At 33.6% G+C, this 23,977-nt stretch overlaps 1 protein-coding gene across 1 annotated transcript in view; it reads right to left on the reverse strand.

Annotated features, from left to right (window-relative positions):
• The window catches only part of LOC127728232 (uncharacterized), a 37,715-nt gene extending 15,693 nt beyond the window's left edge, over positions 1-22,022 (reverse strand). The window contains exons 1-6 of the mRNA XM_052235478.1: positions 20,860-22,022; positions 16,757-17,026; positions 13,519-13,746; positions 6,668-6,772; positions 4,027-4,487; positions 2,640-2,936 (exon numbers count right to left, since the gene is read on the reverse strand). Of these exons, the coding sequence (XP_052091438.1) occupies positions 2,640-2,936; positions 4,027-4,487; positions 6,668-6,772; positions 13,519-13,746; positions 16,757-17,026; positions 20,860-21,976 (2,478 nt within the window). The 5' untranslated portion in view covers positions 21,977-22,022. The remainder of the gene's footprint in view (positions 1-2,639; positions 2,937-4,026; positions 4,488-6,667; positions 6,773-13,518; positions 13,747-16,756; positions 17,027-20,859) is intronic.
• Positions 22,023-23,977: the final 1,955 nt, after the last annotated feature.

A 23,977-nucleotide genomic window follows, 5' to 3' on the forward strand; every position in this document is an offset into this window, starting at 1 on the left:
AAAAATAATTTCAAAATATTATTCCTCTGACATTACAATAATACAAAGTCTTTAAAAAATCTATAAAACTTACCTTACGGAAAAAAAGGGGTGAAAATTTAATTGGTTTACTTCCAGTGATGGTTATTATCTTTTATGCAATGAAATGTAATGTGAAATTTTCACTGTAGTACTGGACAGGATTAAAATTTACTCACGCCAAGTATTTTTTTATTTGAAACAAAGATAAATTCTGCACAATTTTTTGAAAAATGCCAATTTAACAAAGACTAATAGGGGAAAAACTATGGTGGTATTACCCCTGTACAGCATTGATTCTCACAGCTTCAAATGGTTGAAAATTAATGTATTTTTAAATTCTTACTTGTCAAAAGTATTCTCATATGGCTGATAATCATTTTACTCACATAATTTATCATGAAAGTATTGCATATTTTATGATTTATGACAATTCCGAAACCTTAATTAAAAATATTCTAATTTTAGTAACAGGTGTCACGGAATAGAAGTTCCTTCATAATATAAGTTCAAAATGGAAACAATATTCTGGAATATTATTTCCACTGGAATAAATATTACAGTAAATGTTCCTAACGGAACAAATGGTATAGAATATTTGTTCCAACAGGAACAAATATTATGACATTGTTTATAACAAAGTTTCCAGTGGAACTTCTGTTAGGCGGAACAAATATACATTGACAACAGTGACCTTGACCTTCAACCTGTTCATCCAAAAATCAATGTACTCCTATTCAAAAGTATCTTGAAAGAGGGCTCAATTCATTACCATACAATACTTAGTGGTATTTATATTACAGGGAATTAATTGAAAAATGCCATTTTGACAAAAAAAATGTTGCATCTGTAATTTTTTACCCTTCAGTTGACAGATCACCAATTCCAAACCTCTATATAATCAACCATATATTTCTATTTTCACAGCTTTCTAAATATTTTACCGTAAGTTTAACTTCATAGAAACCAGCTATATCCTGAATTGTACATGTATCACCTTTCTATATGCCAATTTTCAACCATTGTTTATGTCTTGTAGTGAAACACAACCATTCAGAAGTCAACTACAGTTAACTCTCGTTGTCTCGAAATTTAGGATGAGTCGAAGTTTTCACGTGGTCCCGAACTTTGTTCCATATAAATGTATGTATTTCGACTCCTGATGAGTCGAAATTGGATGAGTCGAAATTTTGGTTGAGTCGAACTAAATTTACGGTCCCAAGGTTCACAAAAGCATTTTTTTTCAAAATTCATTATTTATCTCGAACTAATACACATATGTCAAAACATGACCTCCGGGATTTAAATGGATTAAAGAGTTAATCTGACAATACACGTGTAATTAAATTTCTGGTCACTGACTGTATTGATTTATGACATGCTATTTCCATGAGTGTTTACCTAAGATTATCTTTTATAAAAATTTTATAAATAATTAGTGATACATTGTTAATGTTCATGAAAAGGTATTTAAAATCTTTACAAAAACAATTAATCGTGATTAACACTGATGCGCTTGGATGTGTATAAAGTGGGGATTACGACTTCCATTGGTGATCACTTAAAAATTACTCAATCGGCGTCTTTAATCTTGTATTTTCTGTTGAAAAGAAAGAGTGAGATGAAAGAAAATGAAGAAAAATCAAAATTTTCGAAAATATCTTGTTTCCGAGAATAAACAATTTTGTCAACTTTAAATGGCCTAAATAACGCTAAGATCGATTGGAAAATTACTCTCTCGGATAAGAGCCATAGAAAAAAATTGTAACTGAAACAATTGAATAAGTAAAAATAATGTTATTATAATAATAATAATGAAAGACCATGACATACAAATACATCGATCTGATACCAGAATATCGATCCCCTTTCCATATTCATCCGGATTTATTTTAGCTTTACCAAGCTAAGCAAGAGTTGTGTCCCTTGGTCTGTCAAACTTCCGGTTTTCGTTTGAGTCGAACTACGTGTATCTCGAAATATTTCTCTGGTCAGGCTGACTTCGAGATAACGAGAGTCGATTGTACTACTAAAAATAACCTCTGGTTTTCAGGAATTCATAAATAAGTATACTACAGAGCACATTAATCCTAAATGTTTAATGCAAAATTATGGACAAGTAAATTCTAGCTCAAAATAGTCTCTCACCAACAGTTTTATTTCTGCAAATTTGTTTGTTAGTTTAAGTAAACAATGACATCAAAAGCACTGCTTTTTGTCAGAGTAGGGCTACTTTAACATATGTTCTTAATTTGTGTGAGTGAATTGGTTGTCTGACATCTTCAATTAGAGTGCTTGCAAGACTGGACTGGTGTACAGATGGAAGCCAGGTATGTCTATGTCACCCGCAAAATGTATTTAAAGGAACAACTAATTTTTCATGGCAGTTGGGACATATTGGGTGATGAATCTTTACTACCTGTGATATTGAAAGATAAACAACTTCATTTCAGCAAAATTTAGGTGCATTTATGGGGTGAATTCAATTATTTGATTAGAAATTTGTTTTATATTTCCCAATAGTGAAAATGTCAGTAACCTTGGTTATTGGGGAAGCTTTAACCAACCCTCAGAGTAAATTTATATTGCATAGTTAATTTCTTTGATAGTTATTTACGTACCATGATGAAAGTATGTTCAGCAATATGAAAATCTCCTCTATCCATCAATGATACAAGTTCATCTTCCTCAGTTAAAAAGTATAGATGTCCACTGTAACCAAATAGGTTTTTCTTTACAGTTGTCATAATAGTATGTCCAAGTTCTGTTTTGATCCTGTCTAATGAATGACTTTGACTGAGGATGAAGTAAGGTGAACTTTCGTCTGTGACATGGTCCTGGTCTTTAATTTTGGATATAAAATTACTCAGTAATACCTCTGTTAGGTAATTCATTGTGTTAAGTGTCTGATGGAAACCCTATAACAAAAAATCAGCAGTTTTAAAATAATATAAGTTTGATAAAAAATAGCGAAATATATCCTCTTGTTTATAATACATTGTAATAGTCTACGTTGATGGCAGATCTTTGATTGTTTCTGTTTATTTTATTCACATCTTTAATAGACTTGTAACAATTACCACTAAGAGCTAGCTGTATTGTTTCAACACCTGCTCATCTGCCCTTTAGATTTATTTTGGTTATTTTTGTCATTTGGACATATACCCCACATCTCCTTTTATTCAAATTAAGAGTAGAGTGCAGAAAAACGGCTACACTCATTACTTCAGAGTTTTTGTAGTTATCCTACTGAATGTTACCATTTCAATGGAAATGTGGTAGTTTTAAAAATTTTGGGGACAACAATAAAAATTTTGGCATTGTACTAAAATTTGATTTTAAGTTTCATGAAGTGTTAACCAAATTGTTTCAGAATGTCATTATGCTACAGTAAGCACACATTTTGGTTTATTTACCTTTGACATGGTGACTTTGAAATCAATAGAGAGCTTCCTCTTACTATATGATACCATATATCCAAATAAGGTTGCAATCTATATATATAACATCCAAAAACAAAACTGACTGACTGATGGATGGGGTCCAAACTATATACCCACTGCTACCTCATAGCATGGGTTATCAAAATTCACCATTCACAGAACTGGGTTAGTTAATATAATATGGTACCATGTGCTTATAGTTCCTGAAAGCATGCTCAAAGTTTTCAAAGGAAATGTCATCAAATATGTTTATTTATATATATGCAGCAAAATTAAGTTTAATAACAATTTGTTGAGGCAAACTAAAGTTTGAGAACGGAAACGAAAAATTCAGCAATTTTTCCATTTATAAAGGGCATAACTCTAGAACAGTAAAAGTAACGCCACCCAAATTCCAACTTGATCTATGTTTTGTGGTAATAAGCATTGTGTAATAGTTTAATCACATTGGTCGGACGTACAGATGGACAAGGGTAACACTCAATGCCCCCTCCGCTGCAGAAAAAAACCACAGTAAAATACAACATACTAATGTGGCTCATATGAAAAAAAATTATTCAGATACCTGTTTATTCCATTGTTTGTACAACTTGGACCTTAATTCTTTGTATCTTTCACAGAATTTCTCATTCTCATCTTTTATAATATCTTCCAAAATTGACAACGTTAGCTGACGGACCAAAAACTGAGTATAAACAAAACTTGCATCTTCATAATCTTTATTTAATTCTTCTTGGGCTTCATAAACAACATTGGAACATAATTTCCACACTGTTAACAGTTCTAACTGTTGTTGCCTAAAGAACTCATCTAAATATCTTGGTGTTGACCCTTGTGATATTTTGTCCCAGTCTTCTCTGAGAATCCAGTCTTGGTTCTGAAAGGCCAATCTGACTACACATGAGGCTAGGGTATAAAGGATCAGATATTCTGAAGAATTCAATGTGCTCATTGATGCTTGACTTGTCAAAGATTCAATAATTCCTCCATTATTATTTCTATCTAACTGTGTCTGAATATGAATCACTGCAAGTTTTAATAAACAATTCAAATTTCCTGTAGTTACAGAAATCAAATACAAAATAGAAATGTCATGGGGTAGTTTCTGTATGGTTAAAAAGTACTATTTTCTAGAACATAATCCTTTTACTTTAATCAATAATGCACATAAAGAAAATTTTGTAACATGTTCATGTTTTAAATGAAATCCATATATATATATATACAAATTATTCCTAAATGAAAATGTCACACACACAAACCTTTTTAACCAAAATTTATATCACCATTTTTAAAATGCTTCTTAACGTTTCTGCTGTCAAAAGTAACATCTTTAATAAACAGGAATAAACATGTGGTGCAACAGATACCCCCATTGGTAATTCAAAGAATGGGAAAACAGTAAATAGGTGTCCACATTACAACTCATCACTGTCAAGCTGCTGATCAAATATGCTGTCATTATGTTTTCATGTACCTGAGAACAGTGTTACAGAAACATTTGATGGACAAACAAACAGACAGACAGGGTGAATGCAATATAGCCTCCATTCCCAGAATCGGGGTATAATATTGTTACGGGACGGGTGGGTGTGTCCCATAAGTAAAAGTATTTATGCAGGTTAACACAATGATGACTACCGGTATGTCATTGGTTAAATCATAATATCTATCAAACCTGGTATTAGGTTACAAACTTATTTATTAATGGTAGCGTAGCTTGCAAAATGATGAAGGCAATAGTAGTGTAGCAGACAAACAGCTACTTAAGGCACTGGTTTTAATGTGGTAGCTCAGAAACTCATTAACATTGACTTATTCTGTACTTGTACAACAGATAACAAGATTAATTAAGCTTTATAATTTATTATATACAAAACATTTAATATCCTACAAAGTGTAAATCACATAAAACCCACCAGAGCACTTCAGTTATATTATTAAAATATACAGGGACCCCCCTTTTTGGTACAATAGTCGTTAGTCAACATCTTAGTAAAGGCCGTACCTTGACCTATAATGGTTTACTTTTATAAATTGTAACTTGAATGGAGAGTTGTCTCATTGGCACTCATACCACATCTTCCTATATCTATCTAGGTCAATCATGATTTGGTCCATTTAAACAATGGGGATGCAAATAATATCAAAGGTACGTGTATTTTACGGGTTGCATCCACTGGGGCGTATTTGGTTTGCTCTGGTAATTTCCTTGGTATTAGGAGTGAACGCCCTTGTAGCGGGCCACAGTCTCCTTGAAGACTGATGTGCACGGACTGCACTCACTTTTATACATCTGTCACACCAAAGTCTTTTGCCACTATGGTGAATGTGGGCTAATTACGTAAAGCTGATTGGATGCTGATCTCAGGTCATGAGTCACTGACATCAATATAGTTGCTGATGCAAATGGCGGAGAGTGCGAATGTTGACATTCTGTCAAGTCGGAAAATGGACAAAGGGGACTTAACTAAGCTTACTCTTAGCATGTAAGGGCCCCGGTTACAATATTCAGGCCTTACACAAATAAAATAGAAAGGTAAATAAAGTAGGAACGTGTGAAATAAGGGTCAACAGAAGTTGATTTACAGTAAACAACGAACGTGAAAGCAGAAGTGAGTGTTTACTGAGTAGCCTGAAAAAGTTGTAGTCCAAACCTAAAGCCTATCCCCTTACCGTAACAATATTAACGGCAATCAATTTAGCAGTGGAAACTTCAGGGCTAGTGATACTGTAAATTCAGAAATTATTGCAATTAATGCGAATAATGCGACTGGGTGAGTATTGCAATAATAACAACTCGCATTGTGATATTTATATCTGTATACAAATTTTCCTGAAATCGCAATAATTAATCTTGCATTTTTGCCCATTCTTCAAAAATAGCAATAATAAGTGCACACAATAATATCTGAATTGTTGTACTGATTTTTTTTGATAATTCCTGTTATCCTTTTCATGTATTAATGTGGATTCATTATAATTCGTAGGGTACCAATTTGTGTACATTTAGTGGGTATAGGTTAATCATGAATTTAAGTGTTTAAGGAAGCACAAATCCTAGATATGTTTGAATGCACTTTGACAAAACCATGAAATCAAGTTTCCACAATATACAATCTTTCAAACCACAAAATTGGAACCCATGAAAATAAATGAATTCACAGTGCAAATTATGATATTCACTCTGATGATACCATACTTACTGGAAGTTGATATTGATTCCTGAAATTGATATAGGCTACCTTTAGAAGATACAACTGCTTCTAGTCCAGTTTTGAATCCTATTTCTTCTGCAAGGTGTCTTCCATCTACAACAGAAAACATTGTATATAGCATAACATTTTTCATGTACATAAAAAAAGTCAATTAGTAATTTTCATATTGTTTCCTTTTCACATTAGCTCAATGGTCTGATTGGTCTTGATGTGGTAAGAAAACACAACATGTTCATAAGACATTTCGTGTGAAACTGACATTTTCAAATGATTTAAGGTCAAATATGTAATTTTCAACAAGATAATGATGTCATTGTGAAATCACAAGTGACCTTTCTGCACTCAAATTTCCAGATTAAGGATAATGTACCCTTTTATTGCTTCAATACTAAATTATGGAAATTTTATAAAAAATCTGCAGCATTTCCCCATGTACTCCTATATTTGACAATTCCATGCTTGAAAGATAGAGGATTATTGCATGCAGTGCTAGCAATGATTTCCATAAAACAACTATATAAATAAAGAAATTGGTTAAAACTAGTATAAAATTCACAAGGGGTTCCATGAAACTCTGTGTCTCCCCTGCAATTGCTGCTATCTGTGTAAAAGTGTAATGTTGACTTAAAAAGTGAGTCCATTTATCAGTAAAATACAGAATTTAATAAAAAATTCAATATTTTTCTTTAGATGCTATTTCATGGTCTTGAAGGTTAGCTTCTGTCAAAGTTTCATAACAATCCATGAAGGTTTACAAATTTGTCATGTCAAAAAAGTTTAATCCCAGACTGTCTGTAAATGTTTACTGTAAAAAACAAAGTCCATCTATCATAAAAAAATTAAAAAAAATATATTTTTAAAAGTTAGCTTCAGACATTATCTCTTAATCATAAAAAAAGCTTATGCCAAAGTTCATAAAATTCTATGAAGGTTTGATAAAGTAATTGATGTGTAACAAACTTTAACCCCAGACTGTATCTATTTGTTAAAGGGATAGTAGCTACGATTTTGACAAAATTATGACCAAGTTTTAAAGCTACTAAAATCAAAGATATGAACTAAAAATTAACAATAAGATCGCTGTATATAAACAGCAGAAGTGTTAATAATTGATAATTAATATCGTGTTGCGTGCCTATTCATCTCATTAATTATGCATCGGGTTTACTTCCCGAACTTCGCCGACACAGCGAGTGAAATGACCCAGATATAAATAGATATGAACATGTGCTTTTTGTTTTCTTACGTATTTGAAAATTTATTTAAATTAAACGTACATATTTGACACCATTTATCAAATTATGTAAACAACAAAATATAACAAAAGGCTGCATATTATTAGAACCCAAGGTTCTCAAACAATGGGGATATTATACACTTGTTTTTACATTTGTATGACAAAACAAGGCCAATAATGTATACACGTGTTTGTGAATTGAATTGAGGCCATGATGAAGGATACACCGGTAGAATAGTATTTTTAAAATTGTAAGAAGTTAATTTTTAAAATTCTGCGAAGTTGGGAGATTACTGCCCGTAAATATATGTAGGACTCAAATCTATGGTGGGTTCCAGATCTATGGCAGATTCCTAATCTGTGGTAAATATGACGTCATGCCATCCCAAATCTATGGCAGATTGTTTTGAATCCTTATCTATGGCAAATTTTTAGTTTCCTAATCTATGGCAAATTTCTAGTTTTCAAATCTATGGCAGATTTTCTGCAAATGGAGGACCAGTCAGTACATATCCGACCAATGATTTGAAGGTTGACTTTAACAAGTAGAAATGTCTAAAGGTAGCGAAAAATCTGCTTTTAAGTAAAAGTCAGTACAAGAATAACGGATTAGGAGTACAACTAGGAAGCATATCAACAACCATTTGTGAAATGAGCACAGACTTTAGGAGTGAAATGATGTGCCCCGAAGAATAAGCATTTCCTACTCTGTGCATGGTACCTGTTTGATCCTTCATTTAACCAAGTCCATTAACAACCCAAAAAGTTAAGAATCTTAAGGAATCTTTTTTAACTGATGACGATTTTAGTCAAACTTCTGTAATGAACAAACACTTGCCTCAAAAACGTTGCTTTCTTAAAAAATCCTTATTTCTCTAACAGTACAGTTATTCGACATAGATATAGCGGAAAATAATGTAAACATTTTTTAGAAATCTATGACAGATTTGTTTTTTTCCAAATCTCAAGAAATATTATTTGCTACAATAGTACAGGTAGTCACTTTTATATAGCTGACAAAATAGCTGACAAAATGCTATTGGTTATGTTACATGTAAAAGAAAATTAAAGAAACCATAGGGATAAAAAAATAAAAATAAAAAAACAGCAAATCACAACGAAAAATTATGAAAATAAAGCAAAAAGCAAACCAAAATGCACAAGAAAAACTCGTACAACTAAGGGAGAGGGCAACAAAAGGAACACAAGAACAAGAAAACAAGGAGCGGAAACAAACATGAAACATAAACATCGTAAACACCTAAAACATATTTATTTGTGTGAAATTGCCTGCACCAGCAATTTTGATGCTACGAATGACTATAGGTTTGTTCGCTTGTATTCTTATTTCATCCAAATCAGACTCATTTGCAGGGATTTCCGTTCACGTAAACTTTAGTTCTGAAATATAATTTAATTTATATAAATGAATTAGGGTAATTGAAAACTTGCTTTTTCTTTTCCTTCTTTATAACAAAACCGCCATCGTTAGCGGCGGCTTGGAAGTTACATGACGTTATGTAATTGTAGCGGAAAATTACGTTATATCAAAATCTGCCATAGATTTGGAGAAAACAAAAAACTGCCATAGATTTGTGATTTGTTTGGCGTCTGTGACGTCATATTTACCATAGATTAGGAATTTGCCATAGATCAGGAACCCACCATAGATTTGAGTCCCACATATATAAACATATTTTGGACAATAATGATTTGATTACGTTGCGATTTGTTTTCATGTGATCTGGAATAGTTTAGAAATGTAAACATTTCGCAAACTGTCGTATTGTCGGGCGGCTACTTCTTTGTAACTTTGCCTGTGTGAAAGGTCTTTTAAGTGATTCTAATGACCAATCTCATCACTTTTATTTATTTTCAATTTACAATAACTTGTCTGCACCTCTTTTCTGTTCCCTTTTCTCGCAGAAACTGTAAATACACATTTCATTCCCGTGTTTACATTCCTTGGTTTGACATTTTCCCTTCGAGGAACAACATGCGATTGCGCATTGAGGAATGCCGAGTTAAGGTCAACATAGGTCATATGAATAAGGGTTGGCTTAACATCGAAATTTTTGTCTGGTAGACAATAATTAAATTCAGGTGTAAAACGTTAAAAAGCTTCTAAATGCTAAATGGAAAGTAAACAGTGATGGTTTTATTTATACTTAATTAACTTTTTGTACAAAATCCGGCATATAGATTAAAAAAATAATTTTAATGAAAATCGTAGCTACAATCGTTTAAGTGTAAAAAAAAAAACTAAGTCCATTTATCAGTTAAATACGTAAATATGAAAACTAATATTTTCAAAATTTTGCCCTGGATACTGTATTTTGTTCATAACTAAATTTCCTAAAATTCCACGAAGGATTGACAAAGTTATTGATGACTAAAAAACTTTAAAATCAGACTGTATCTACTTATTAACTTTAAAATAAAAACAAAGTCCATTTATCAGTAAAACACGGAAAACTGAAATAAATATTTTCAAAAGTTTTCTTGGGATACTGTATTTTGGTCATAAACAAGATTCTGTCCAAATGTCCTAAAATTCCATGAAGTTTTGACAAAGTTATTGATGTCTAAAAAAAACTTTAACCACAGACTGAACCTAAATGTTGAAGCCGCTGACAATGGAATCTAGGATCGCTATGTCTCGCTTTCGCAACATAAATGTTGCAGGCTCAACAAAAATGGACTTATTCAAGTACACCTTCTAGGGTGTGTCGACTTAAGTGACTCAGCACAATGTGTTTTGGATTGTAAAGGTTGTTTAGGACTTTTTGTAAACAATAAACGCTAGGATTGTAAAGGTTGTTTAGGACTTTTTGTAAACAATAAACGCCAGGATTGTAAAGGTTGTTTAGGAATTTTTGTAAACAATAAACGCTAGGATTGTAAAGGTTGTTTAGGACTTTTTGTAAACAATAAACGCCAGGATTGTAAAGGTTGTTTAGGACTTTTTGTAAACAATAAACGCCAGGATTGTAAAGGTTGTTTAGGACTTTTTGTAAACAATAAACGCCAGGATTGTAAAGGTTGTTTAGGACTTTTTGTAAACAATAAACGCCAGGATTGTAAAGGTTGTTTAGGACTTTTTGTAAACAATAAACGCCAGGATTGTAAAGGTTGTTTAGGACTTTTTGTAAACAATAAACGCCAGGATTGTAAAGGTTGTTTAGGACTTTTTGTAAACAATAAACGCCAGGATTGTAAAGGTTGTTTAGGACTTTTTGTAAACAATAAACGCCAGGATTGTAAAGGTTGTTTAGGACTTTTTGTAAACAATAAACGCCAGGATTGTAAAGGTTGTTTAGGACTTTTTGTAAACAATAAACGCTAGGATTGTAAAGGTTGTTTAGGACTTTTTGTAAACAATAAACGCTAGGATTGTAAAGGTTGTTTAGGACTTTTTGTAGACAATAAACGCCAGGATTGTAAAGGTTGTTTAGGACTTTTTGTAGACAATAAACGCTAGCACATCATGAACAAACAAGTAATTTATGTTTACAATTTCAAAACGAAAATCTCTGTAATAAAGTCTATGGGTTTCTTTTCAAAAATCTTGGTTTTATTTGCCACCAAATCCCCATTTACTATTAAATGCATTGAAATATTTAACAGTATTGCTTTGAACATTTCCCTTTGGTATATGTAGAAAATGGCAAATCACTTTTATTTTGTATTTTTACTGTTTTGATATTGTAGCACTTTGAAAATTTCGTAACACAGAGGCCTACATCAACCTTAAACAGAACTGGTTCATTTATCAATAAAACTAACATAATGTTGAAAGTCTTGAATCTATTTACTATATTTGAAATTTCAGGGGTGAAATAATGGCTTTTATCGGTGTTCCCACTGTCTATACCATTCTGCTAAGTTCTTCATTATATTGCATATCTCGGCTTTTTGACGTTAAATATGTTGACCTGGCCTAAATAACTTTGAACCTGACATATCACCAACGTCATAATGAATGAACTGACGTTTATAAGTTTTACCAAAACTTATCACATCATCTTCCAGTTTGCAGGTGAAACAAAGAAAAACTCTTGTTTCTATCATGCAAATACACAAATACAATCTGATAAATCAATTATCAATTTGTCTACATATTGATATTCAGCTGATCGACACAATATGAAGCCCTTTGAACTCGTTCCCTGCGCTCATGCAACAAAATAATTCATATTGTGACTCGCAGCTGATATCTTACAATATCAATATGCAGACAACCTGATAATCGGTACTTATCATTCCTCCTCCTTTTCATATTTTTGATGAGACACTAGGCTCAGAGAAAGGTTATTCTAAAGACTATTTTAATAATAAATCCAGTCAGATATTGGAAGCAAGAAGGTGAAGAAGCTAATATTTGATTGCCTAAAAGATTGTTGGTGTTTAATGCCATTTTCAACACTCTTGGTTATATCATGGCAGCCAGTTTTTATTGTTGGAGGAAGCCAGAGTGCCCCTAGAGAATTATTGACCTTCCACAAGAAAACTGGCATTTCTAGTCCATTAAGATCGGTTTCAGTGCACTTGCCATGTGCCAGGTTCACACTCAGAACCTCACTTTAGACTACTCAGCCACAGAGTCTGTATTTGAGGTTTTGTAATTTACCGGTATATAAAATTTTTCCTGTAGAAAGAACTTGCCACTATGATCATGTTTGCAATTTCCAAGCTCCCATAGTTTTTGATACAATAGCAAAGAAATGCCCAAAAAAGTTAAAAAATCTACTTTTAACAGACAATAACTTCAAAACGTGTGGACACATTTAAAAAAAAATTTTATGGTAAAAATGTTTGTTTCTGCTGACCATTTTTAACCTTAGTACAATTTTCTCTTAGTATTGCTCACCATTTTTATATATGAGCCAATACTGTAGTTTGACCTTATGTTTTATTTTTAGCTATGGTGACCATTTTGGTTGATCTTCCAGGACCATAGTAGACATCATATAGATGTAGCAAACAATCTTTGTTTTCAATTCAATGTACAGTTTAAGAGAAAAATTTTAAAGAAAATTTTATGGACAACAGATGAAAATTGAGCTAGGTGAGCTAAAAATAGCTTGAAGAAATGATGGTCTTTCTTGCTGTTGTTCCTGTGTATTTCTTGTCACTATTACATGTTTATATCCTTTTTTGGTGTATGTTTATCATATGTTTCAAAAGTTTTTAATCTAATAGGTTTTTTTTTATGTCTCTTTTTATTGTATTTCATATAAATTCTAAGTGATTTTTTACAAGGCTTAATTAGAATAAGTGTCAATGAACTATTATAATGTTAAAAAACTTTTACAAATATATTTTAACTCACTCCTGTTTAATTCATTCATTAATTGAATATACACAATCAAGTATTTAGGTTATTTTGCTATGAATTAAAATCAAATTTAGAAAGAATTTTCATGTTTGTTGGTGCCTGAACTGGTTTTATAAGAAGAATGAGGTTGTGCAGAAAAACTCATCATAGATACCAGGATTAAAATTTTGTACATCAGACATGTGTTTCGTCTACAAAAGACTCATCAGTAATGCTAGTTTCAAAAAAGTTTAAAAGGTGCAGGTATGAATGCAGTAACATTACCTGGATAGAGAATTCTTGGACACCATCGATCAGCCAAATTGAAGATCCTCACCATTATTTTGTATGATATTTCCTCAATGTCAGGTTTTGAAAGACTATTCTGGATATTCAACTTTTCAGAACATTGTTCTATAATAGTGGACACATTCTGTGTTGTCCAGGAAGCAATTTTACCGTCTATCTCTGGCATGGTTTCTAAATTATGTTGAAGTACTGCTTTTGTCACACCTAATGATAAAACATTATGTTTGCATTTGAAAACTGACATGTTTAGACTAACAGCTTTTTCCAGGCCATGCATAAAACACATAAATATGAAACATGTGCATGCAGGGAATTCTGTATAAAGGAGAAGGTCCAGTAAAGACTAATTTTGGCCTAAAATTTGAAGTTCATCTGATCAAAAATTTTTGACATTTTTTAAACACTTAAGTGTCTACTTCAATCGATTCAATTAGTCTTTTGTAAAAGATTTGCACTGAATTGGTCATTAAGGACGCTCAAATTCAAGTTTAAATATGGAAAATCTATCAAATCTGACATAAAACGTCGCTTTTCAGATGGTTTTTGTCTAAAATGAAAGTGGCCGCATTCGTGTTCAGTCTCAACCTTTATATGTTTTGTAATATCATTAAGTACAACATATATTTGAATATTAAGACTGAACACAAGTGCGGTCACTTCCATTTAAGACAACAAGAGTGCACACGCTGAAATGTCTCGCCTTCTTTACTAACCATTGATTTTATGTTGATAGTCCTAAATATAAAGCTTTACTACAGGTAACACATAAACTTAACATGATCCAAGAAAATGAGGTCAAGGTCAGTTAAACCAAACGAGAAATACATGTACACCTTACAATCATTCAATAAAACAAACATAGTTAACCTATTGCTTATAGTTTCTAAGAAACAGTCTTAACCAAGAAAACTTAACATTGACCAATGAACCATGAAAATGAGGTCAAGGTCAGATGAACCATGCCAGACAGACATGTACACCTTACAATCAATTTATGCATTAAATATAGTTGACCTATTGCTTATAGTATCTAAGAAACAAACTCAACCATGAAAACTTAACATTGACCAATGAACCATGAAAATGAGGTCAAGGTCAGATGATACCTGCCAGACAGACATATACACCTTACAATTCTTCCATACAACAAATATAGTTGATCTATTGCTTATAGTTGAAGAAAAACAGACCAAAACACAAAAACTTAACACTGAGAAATGAACCGTGAAAATGAGGTCAAGGTCAAATAAAACCTGCGAGACTGACATGTACATCATAAAATATTTTCATACACCAAATATAGTTGTCCTATTGCATATCGTATTAGAAAAAAAGACCAAAACTCAAGAACTTAACTTTGACCACTGAACCATGAAAATGAGGTCAAGGTCAGATGACACCTACCAGTTGGACATGTACACCTTACAATCATTCCATATACCAAATAAAGTAGACCTACTGCTTATAGTATCTGATATATGGACTTGACCACGAAAACTTAACCTTGTTCACTGATCCATGAAATGAGGTGGAGGTCAAATGAAAATTGTCTGACGGGCATGAGGACCTTGCAAGGTACGCACATACTAAATATAGTTATCCTATTACTCATAATAAGAAAGAATTTAACATTACAAAAAATGTTGACTTTTTTTTCAAGTAGTCACTGAACCATGAAAATGAGGTCGAGGACAATGACATAAGACAGACGGAAATTTTGTAACATAAGGCATATATATACAAAGTATGAAGCATCCAGGTCTTCTAGCTTCTAAAATATAAAGCTTTTAAGAAGTTAGCTAACGCCACCGCCAACGGATCACTATCCCTATGTCGAGCTTTCTACGACAAAAGTCGCAGGCTCAACAAAAACCGTCTTAAAATACCACAAATGTTAAAATTGTGAAGATTTCAGTAATTTTGCATGAATTAATGATGCTAGTACCTGATGCTTGTGCATTGTATTATCAAAAACAGCCAATATTTATGTAGCAAGAGTATTCTACTTAAATTCCAATAAATAGCTAAAAGTTTACATTTTAATAAATTAGTAAAAATGCTTTATTTTGGGGCCAAAAGGGGGTCTTACCAGGGCTACTCCTTTATAATATTAGAAACTTAACAAGAATATTAAAACTAAAAGTTTACCTCAATTAACTTTTAGTAATTTTTACTAATATGATAAATATTACAAGAGTGCACACACTGAAATGTCTCGCCTGCTTTACTAACCACTATTGATAGTCTTTAAAAAGATCACATACACCAAATATAATTGATCTCCTGCTTATAGAAAAACAGACCATAACACAAAAACTTAGCTTTGACCAATAAACCATGAAAATGAGGTCAAGGTAGATGAAACCTGCCAGACTGACATGTGAACCTTACGATCATTTAATACACTACATATAGTTGACCTACTGCTTATAGTATCTAAGAAATGGACATAATCAAACCTTGATAACTGATGTATGTAATGAGGTCAATGTCTGACGGAATGTAGACCTTGCAAAGAAACCCATATACCAAAAATAGTTTTCTTATTACTCATAATTATTAAGTGAGAATTTCACATGACAAAAAAAACTAAACATTTTTTCAAGAAGTTACTGAACCATGACAATAAGGTCAAGGACAATGGAAATAAGACAAATGGAAACTTGGTAACATAAGGCATCTGTAAACAAGGTATGAAGCATAAAGATCTTCTACCCTCTAAAATATAAAGCCTTATTCAAATAGTTTATGCAACTGCTGCTGTATTGTTCTCTCTATCCCTATGTCTTGCATTCTGCCAATTTTGTTGCAAGAATAACAAAGTTATTCTGAAATTCATGACCTGCATTTTCAGTTTCAGAGGTTGACAGGTATGAGATATACCCGGTACTCAAATTGTGCCTACATGAGTCAGGTGATTTTACTTCAGATTTACCAAAATTATCCCTGCTTGAGTCAGGTGATTTTACTTCAGATTTACCAAAATTATCCCTGCTTGAGTCAGGTGATTTTACATCAGATTTACCCAAGTTATGTCTGGTTGGGTAAGGTGAATTTACTTCAGATTTACCCAAGTTATGCCTGCTTGAGTCAGGTGATTTTATTTCAGATTTACCAAAATTATCCCTGCTTGAGTTAGGTACTTTTACTTCCGATTTACCCAAGTTATACGAAAATAAGGAATAAGTTGAGCAAGTTTTTGTTGTAATATTACCTTTCTGAAAAGCCTTACAAATGACAAGTTGGAAACTCTCTTTTCTCAATGCCTGAAACCATCTATCTGTAATGACTTCTAATCCTGTAAAACATCTTGTATCACCATGTCTAATTTTTATTTTTAAATACTTTTCTTGCTTTCCTATATGGCTAACTAGCTGTTTCAAAAACATACTACATTCATCTCTTAGATCATCATTTGACATTATTTCTGTTTCATCCCAATCCTCAACAAATTGTTGAAAACAGGTAATCCCACTGTCAGAAGCTGAAAAATAAAAGGAATCTGTTTTTTTAAGTAGTCTCCATTTATTGCAACGAGATCTAAAATTAAGTAATTCTTAAGAAAAAACATAATATATTTTCAAACAGTTTTCTATTGAATATCTAATCTATTTTCAAAATTCTTTTCAGTTTTATAGTTTTTTTTACATATTTAACTGGAATGCAAAAATGAAATAAATCTGTTTTGAATGAGTCCCTCAAGACAGTTTATACTTGGGATCCAATTTGAAATGGCATAAGAAAATCAGTAATCATTCACAAGAATTTTTTGTACAATGATGCAATATGAAAGTAGTAACAAAACTGAGAATGACAAAATGGCAAATTTTACAATTTTTTTTGTCAGAACAAAATCAGTTAATATGGTCAATGTGACAAGTATTGGGATTAAGCAGCAGTCACTGAGAAATTAAAAGTGTAATATTTTGGTTATACCAATCTAAATTTCTCCAATTGAGGAAATTATTGAAAAATTTCTATAAATAAATTGAGCAAAATCTCTCAGATATTAAACTAGAGGCTCTCAAGAGCCTGTGTCGCTCACCTGATTCTACTTTGGTTTTGGAAATCATGTAAAAATAGATTAAAATCATAACAGATACCCTAATATTAAGTGAGGCCAAATTTGGTTTAATATTGGTCCTGTAATTTAATAAAAAATCCTGGTGGCCATCTTGAACAGTAAATCGACAACAAAGTAGCAACACTTAATCAGCACCTCATAAGAAACATTTATGCCATGTTTTGGTTTCATTCCATTCAGTGCACCTCTAGAAGAAGCATTTGTATGTATTTCCCATAGGTTCTTATGTTAAAGGAAGTCCCCCCATTGGCGGCCATCATGGATGAAGGATCAGCTTCAAAGTAACAAAACTTAGTCAGCACCTCATAAGGAACATTCATGCCATGTTTGGTTTCAATCCATTCAGTATGTGGTTCTCTAAAAGAAGACATTTGTATGTATTGTCCATAGGGTCCTTTGTTAAACATTGTCCCCATCTGGCAGCCATCATGGATGAAGGATCAGCTTCAAAGTAACAACACTCGGTCAGCACCTCAAAAGAAACATGCATGCCATGTTTGGTTTCATTCCATTCAATGGTTCTCTAAAAGAAAACATTTGTACGTATTTCTCATAGGGTCCTATGTTAAACTAAGTCCTCCGCTGGCGGCCATCTTAGATTATGGATCGGCTTCATAGTAACAACACTTGGTCAGCACCTCATAAGGAACATTCATGTCATGTTTGGTTTCATTGCATTCAGTGGTTCTCTAAAAGAAGACATTTGTATGTATTTCCCATAGGGTCCTATGTTAAACTAAGTCCCCCGCTGGCTGCCATCTTGGATGATGGATCAGCTTCAAAGTAACAACATTTGGTCAGCAACTCATAAGGAACATTATGCCATGTTTGGTTTCTTTCCATTCAGTGGTTCTCTAAAAGAAGACGTTTGTATGTATTTCCCGTAGGGTCCCATGTTAAACAAAGTCCCCCGCTGGCGGCCATCTTGGATTATGGATCGGCTTCAAAGTAACAACACTCGGTCAGCACCTCATAAGGAACATTCATGCCATGTTTGGTTTCATTCCATTTAGTGGTACTCTAAAAGAAGACATTTGTATGTATTTCTCATAGGGTCCCATGTTAAAATAAGTCCCCCGCTGGCAGCCATCTTGGATTATGGATCGGCTTCAAAGTAACAACACTTGGTCAGCACCTCATAAGAAACATTCATGCCATGTTTGGTTTCATTCCAATCAGTGGTTCTCTAAAAGAAGACATTTGTATGTATTTCCCATAGGGTCCAATGTTAAACTAAGTCCCCGCTGGCGGCCATCTTGGATTATGGATCGGCTTCAAAGTAACAACACTCGGTCAGCACCTCATAAGGAACATTCATACCATGTTTGGTTTTATTCCATTCAGTGGATCTCTTAAAGAAGACATTTGTATGTATTTCCATAGGGTCCCATGTGAAACTAAGTCCCCTGCTGGCGGCCATCTTGGATCATGGATCGGCTTCAAAGTAACAACACTCGGTCAGCACCTGATAAGGAACATTCATACCATGTTTGGTTTCATTCCATTCAGTGGTTCTCTAAAAGAAAACATTTGTATGTATTTCCCATAGGGTCCTATGTTAAACTAAGTCCCCCGCTGGCGGCCATCTTGGATTATGGATCGGCTTCAAAGTAACAACACTCAGTCAGCATCTCATAAGAAACATTCATGCCATGTTTGGTTTCATTCAATTCAGTGGTTCTCTAAAAGAAGACATTTGTATGTATTTCCCGTAGGGTCCTATGTTTAACTAAGTCCCCCGCTGGCGGCCATCTTGGATTATGGATCGGCTTCAAAGTAACAACACTCTGTCAGCACCTCAAAAGAAACATGCATGCCATGTTTGGTTTCATTCCATTCAGTGGTTCTCTAAAAGAAAACATTTGTATGTATTTCCCATAGGGTCCTATGTTAAACTAAGTCCCCCGCTGGCGGCCATCTTGGATTATGGATCGGCTTCAAAGTAACAACACTTGGTCAGCACCTCATAAGAAACATTCATGCCATGTTTGGTTTCATTCCATTTAGTGGTTCTCTAAAAGAAGACATTTGTATGTATTTCCCATAGGGTCCTATGTTAAACTAAGTCCCCCGCTGGCGGCCATCTTGGATTATGGATCGGCTTCAAAGTAACAACACTCAGTCAGCATCTCATAAGAAACATTTATGCCATGTTTGGTTTCATTCAATTCAGTGGTTCTCTAAAAGAAGACATTTGTATGTATTTCCCGTAGGGTCCTATGTTAAACTAAGTCCCCCGCTGGCGGCCATCTTGGATTATGGATCGGCTTCAAAGTAACAACACTCTGTCAGCACCTCATAAGGAACATTCATACTATGTTTGGTTTCATTCCATTCAGTGGTTCTCTAAAAGAAAACATTTGTATGTATTTCCCGTAGGGTCCTATGTTAAACTAAGTCCCCCGCTGGCGGCCATCTTGGATTATGGATCGGCTTCAAAGTAACAACACTCGGTCAGCACCTCATAAGAAACATTCATGCCATGTTTGGTTTCATTCCATTTAGTGGTTCTCTAAAAGAAGACATTTGTATGTATTTTCCATAGGGTCCTATGTTAAATTAAGTCCCCTGCTGGCGGCCATCTTGGATGATGGATCCGATACAAAGTAACAACACTTGGTCAGCACCTCATAAGGAACATTCATGCCATGTTTGGTTTCATTCCATTCAGTGGTTCTCTAGAAGAAGTTCAAAATGTAAAAAGTTTACGTCGACGCCGGACGACAGACGCCAAGTGATGAGAAAAGCTCACTTGGCCCTTCGGGCCAGGTGAGCTAAAAATCTACTAGTCCAAACACTGTCATAGATTGTGGACAAGAAACAAGTGCATACAAAGACACAAGAGGGGTTCATTAATGCCCTCCCCTGTGCAACTAATCACACCACTCTACTTCCAGTGCAAAGATAACTGTGAACAGTTGCTGCGCTGTAATTATCCACATCCAGATGTAAAATAACCACAATGATATATAATATATAGTTCATCTTACATTTCAATTGGTCAAAGATTTAAATGTCTTATTTTTTCTCCACAGTTTCCTCAAAAGGAAAACAAATTGTAAAATCTGCATGTACGTAAGCTGTCTTTTTCTAAAACTTTCTAAAAGGAAAAAATGGTTAAATTTTCCATATTTGAATAAAAACTTGCACTCAAAAGTAGAAAGAAAACAAGATCCTTTCTAACCACTTTATATTAGTGTGTTTTTTTTTTAACATTGCATCTGAATATTTACCATTTGTAATCTCATTCATTTCATCTTGTGATGCTGACATTAAAATTCTATTTCCTCTATCATCTATTTTTAACACTCCAATATCACCCCAAGTTGTTTGTGGTCTCTCACTGTGTTGCACCTTAGTCTCAGGCTGAAGCATGCTTTTTTCCTCAGTTTTACTTTCATCACTTTTCTTCAAATTAGTAGTTAGTAAATTATCTCCTATTGTTAAGCCTGTGTCAGTGTGAGTAAAGTTTGGTGTATCCGTATTACTAGTAATTACTTCAGATCTTGTAATGAAAACTTGTCTTATCTGAACAGCTTCATCTGACTGTGACATCCAGTTGCTTCTGCTACTGCTATACATTTGAATTTCTTGAGCATTTTGATGTTTATTAACTAAGATACCTTGATGTGATGTTCCTTTGTGAGTTTTATGCCTTCTTGTCAACATAGTTTGTGTACCTCTATTTTGAACAGAATTAGGACTCACATTTGCATTTTGACTCCTATTATGATAAGCCAATAATTCATTCTTAGAACTTGACTCACTATTAGACATATTGGACTTTTTATAATTACTATCTTTAAATTCTGGATTACATGATTTATTTCCAGATTCTGAATCTTTGTTTTCATGATTAATATTTATTTCACTCTGAAAGGAATTATTATCCAATTTTTTTAACTTTTCCTGCACTGGAAGGTCAATAGCACTTTTGATGGGTTCATCATTTTCAATCTCAGAAGAAAGATTCTCTTCCGAGTTAATTTCTGTTTTTGAGGCAAAATTGTATTTTTTCTCTTCTAAATAATTATGCAGGGGATTAACTTTTGTAGGCTTTTCCTCATTTTCATTCATCTGATTTTTAAATTTGACAATATCAGGCAAATATCCAGACCTAATATTACGAAACATGACCTCAAATATTGCTGCTAATACAAAAGTCATGGCAGTAACAAAGCCACTCCATACAAATGTGTTCATATCAATGTAGACACTGTCTCTAGTTTCAGGGTTAATTAGGATGTAAACAATCAATGTACTCATAAGAAGTGATGAAATACCAAAAAATATCAACAGTATATTCATGGTACCAGTATAGGCCCCAAACTTGACAGGGCCTAAAGCCATGGATAACCAGTGGTGATACTGCAACACTGAGAGGAATACAACACTACATATACTGTAATAGAATAAGAAAACTGACTAGTATAAAAGCAATAAAGTTCTAATGGACATATTTTATCTATCCAAGGGTATTAAATAAAAAAAAACAAGGTTTTTTTTTGTTCTTTAAAACTTTTTACAAATATCTTAAGAGAAATGAAGGCTTGAGAGCAAATACAATGCAATTTCCAACATAATTATTATTTCCAAGGGGCATAACCCTTTTATAAATATTTGATTGGCACTGATTTTTGAAATTGTACGAGACATTGCTGATATAAACCTTTGATATCAATTTGTTGAAAATCTGGCAAAAATTGAACACATGAGAGCACTTACAATGCAATTTTCAATCAAAGAATAGAGTTCCAATGTCCCCCGCGTTGCACATATTTTATATTTCCAAGGGCATAACTCTTTTAAAAAAAGTCGATCGTTCACCATTATAGAACTTGTCCGAGATATTGCTGATATTAACCTATAGTATAAGTTTTATAAAAATCTGGCAAGAATTGTACCGGTGAGAGCGCTAACAAGGCCATTTTCCATAAATCTAATATTTCCAAGGGTACAACTCTTTTTTTAAAAAGTTGATCGTCCACCAATATAGAACTTCAGAGATATTGCTGATATTAACCTATAGTATAAGTTTTATAAAAATCTGGCAAGAATTGTACCCGTAAGAGTGCTAACGAGGCCATTTTCCATAAATTTAATATTTCCAAGGGGCATAACTCTTTAAAAAAAAAGTCGATCAGCCACCATTATGGAACTTGTCTGAGATATCGCTGATATTAACCTATAGTATAAGTTTTATAAAAATTTGGCAAGAATTGTACCCGTGAGAGCGCTAACCAGGCCATTTTCCATAAATTTGATATTTCCAAGGGGCATAACTCTTTTAAAAGAAGTCGATCAGCCATCCATTATAAAACTTGTCCGAGATATTGCTGATATTAACCTATAGTATAAGTTTTATAAAAATCTGGCAAGAATTGTACCAGTGAGAGCGCTAACAAGACTGGACGGACGGACGCCCGGTATTTCTATGTCCTCTGCAACGCGTTACGCGGGGGACAATAAAATTAATATTTCTAAGGGGCATTCTTCAATCAAAGTGTTGGATAGCACCTGTGGAAAGTTTGCAACGGTAGATGTGTAATATTTCAAAAAGGTTGTAAATGTGTAGATTGGGTGTTTAACTTTTTTTCCGACTTTAAAAAAAAATTACTTAATACAAGATATAATTGTAACATGATGCTGTTACGAAGTCTCCCAAACAAAGCTCCCATAATTAGTCATTCCCAGGAAGGGGGTGGGAGTGACCCCAGGGGGATTTGCCTTTTATTTCATTTGATTTGTTTTATTGTCCCATAAAAGAATATATATGGTTTTGGGGTGGGGATCTTGACCGTTTACAAGTTCCCAAAACATGATGGGGTGCGGGTGACACCCAGGGACTTCCTCTATATTTCATTTGATTTGTTTTATTGTCCCATACAAGAATATATATGGTTTATGGGTGAGGATCTTGATCGTTTACAAGTTCTTAAACAGGAAGGGGGAAGGGGATGGTCCCGGGGACTCCCCTAATATTTCAGTTTGATTTGTTTTATTGTCCCTTACAAGAATATATATAGTTTCTGGGTGGGGATCTTGACCGTTTACAAGTTCTCAAAACAGGATCGGGTGGGGTGACACCCAGGGACTCCCCCTATATTTCATTTGACTTGTTTTATTGTCCAATACAAGAATATATATGGTTTAGGGGTGGGGATCTCGACCGTTTACAAGTTTTCAAAAAGAAGGGGTTGGGGTGACCCCTGTGGACTTCCTCTATATTTCATTTGATTTGTTTTATTGTCCCATACAAGAATATATATGGTTTAGGGGTGGGGATCTCAACCGTTTACAAGTTCTCAAACAGGAGGGAGTGGGGCTGTTTCAGAGGGACTCCCGCTATAT

The sequence above is a fragment of the Mytilus californianus genome, unplaced genomic scaffold (assembly GCF_021869535.1).
Source record: "Mytilus californianus isolate M0D057914Y unplaced genomic scaffold, xbMytCali1.0.p SCAF_2, whole genome shotgun sequence".
Taxonomy (NCBI): Eukaryota; Metazoa; Mollusca; class Bivalvia; order Mytilida; family Mytilidae; genus Mytilus; species Mytilus californianus.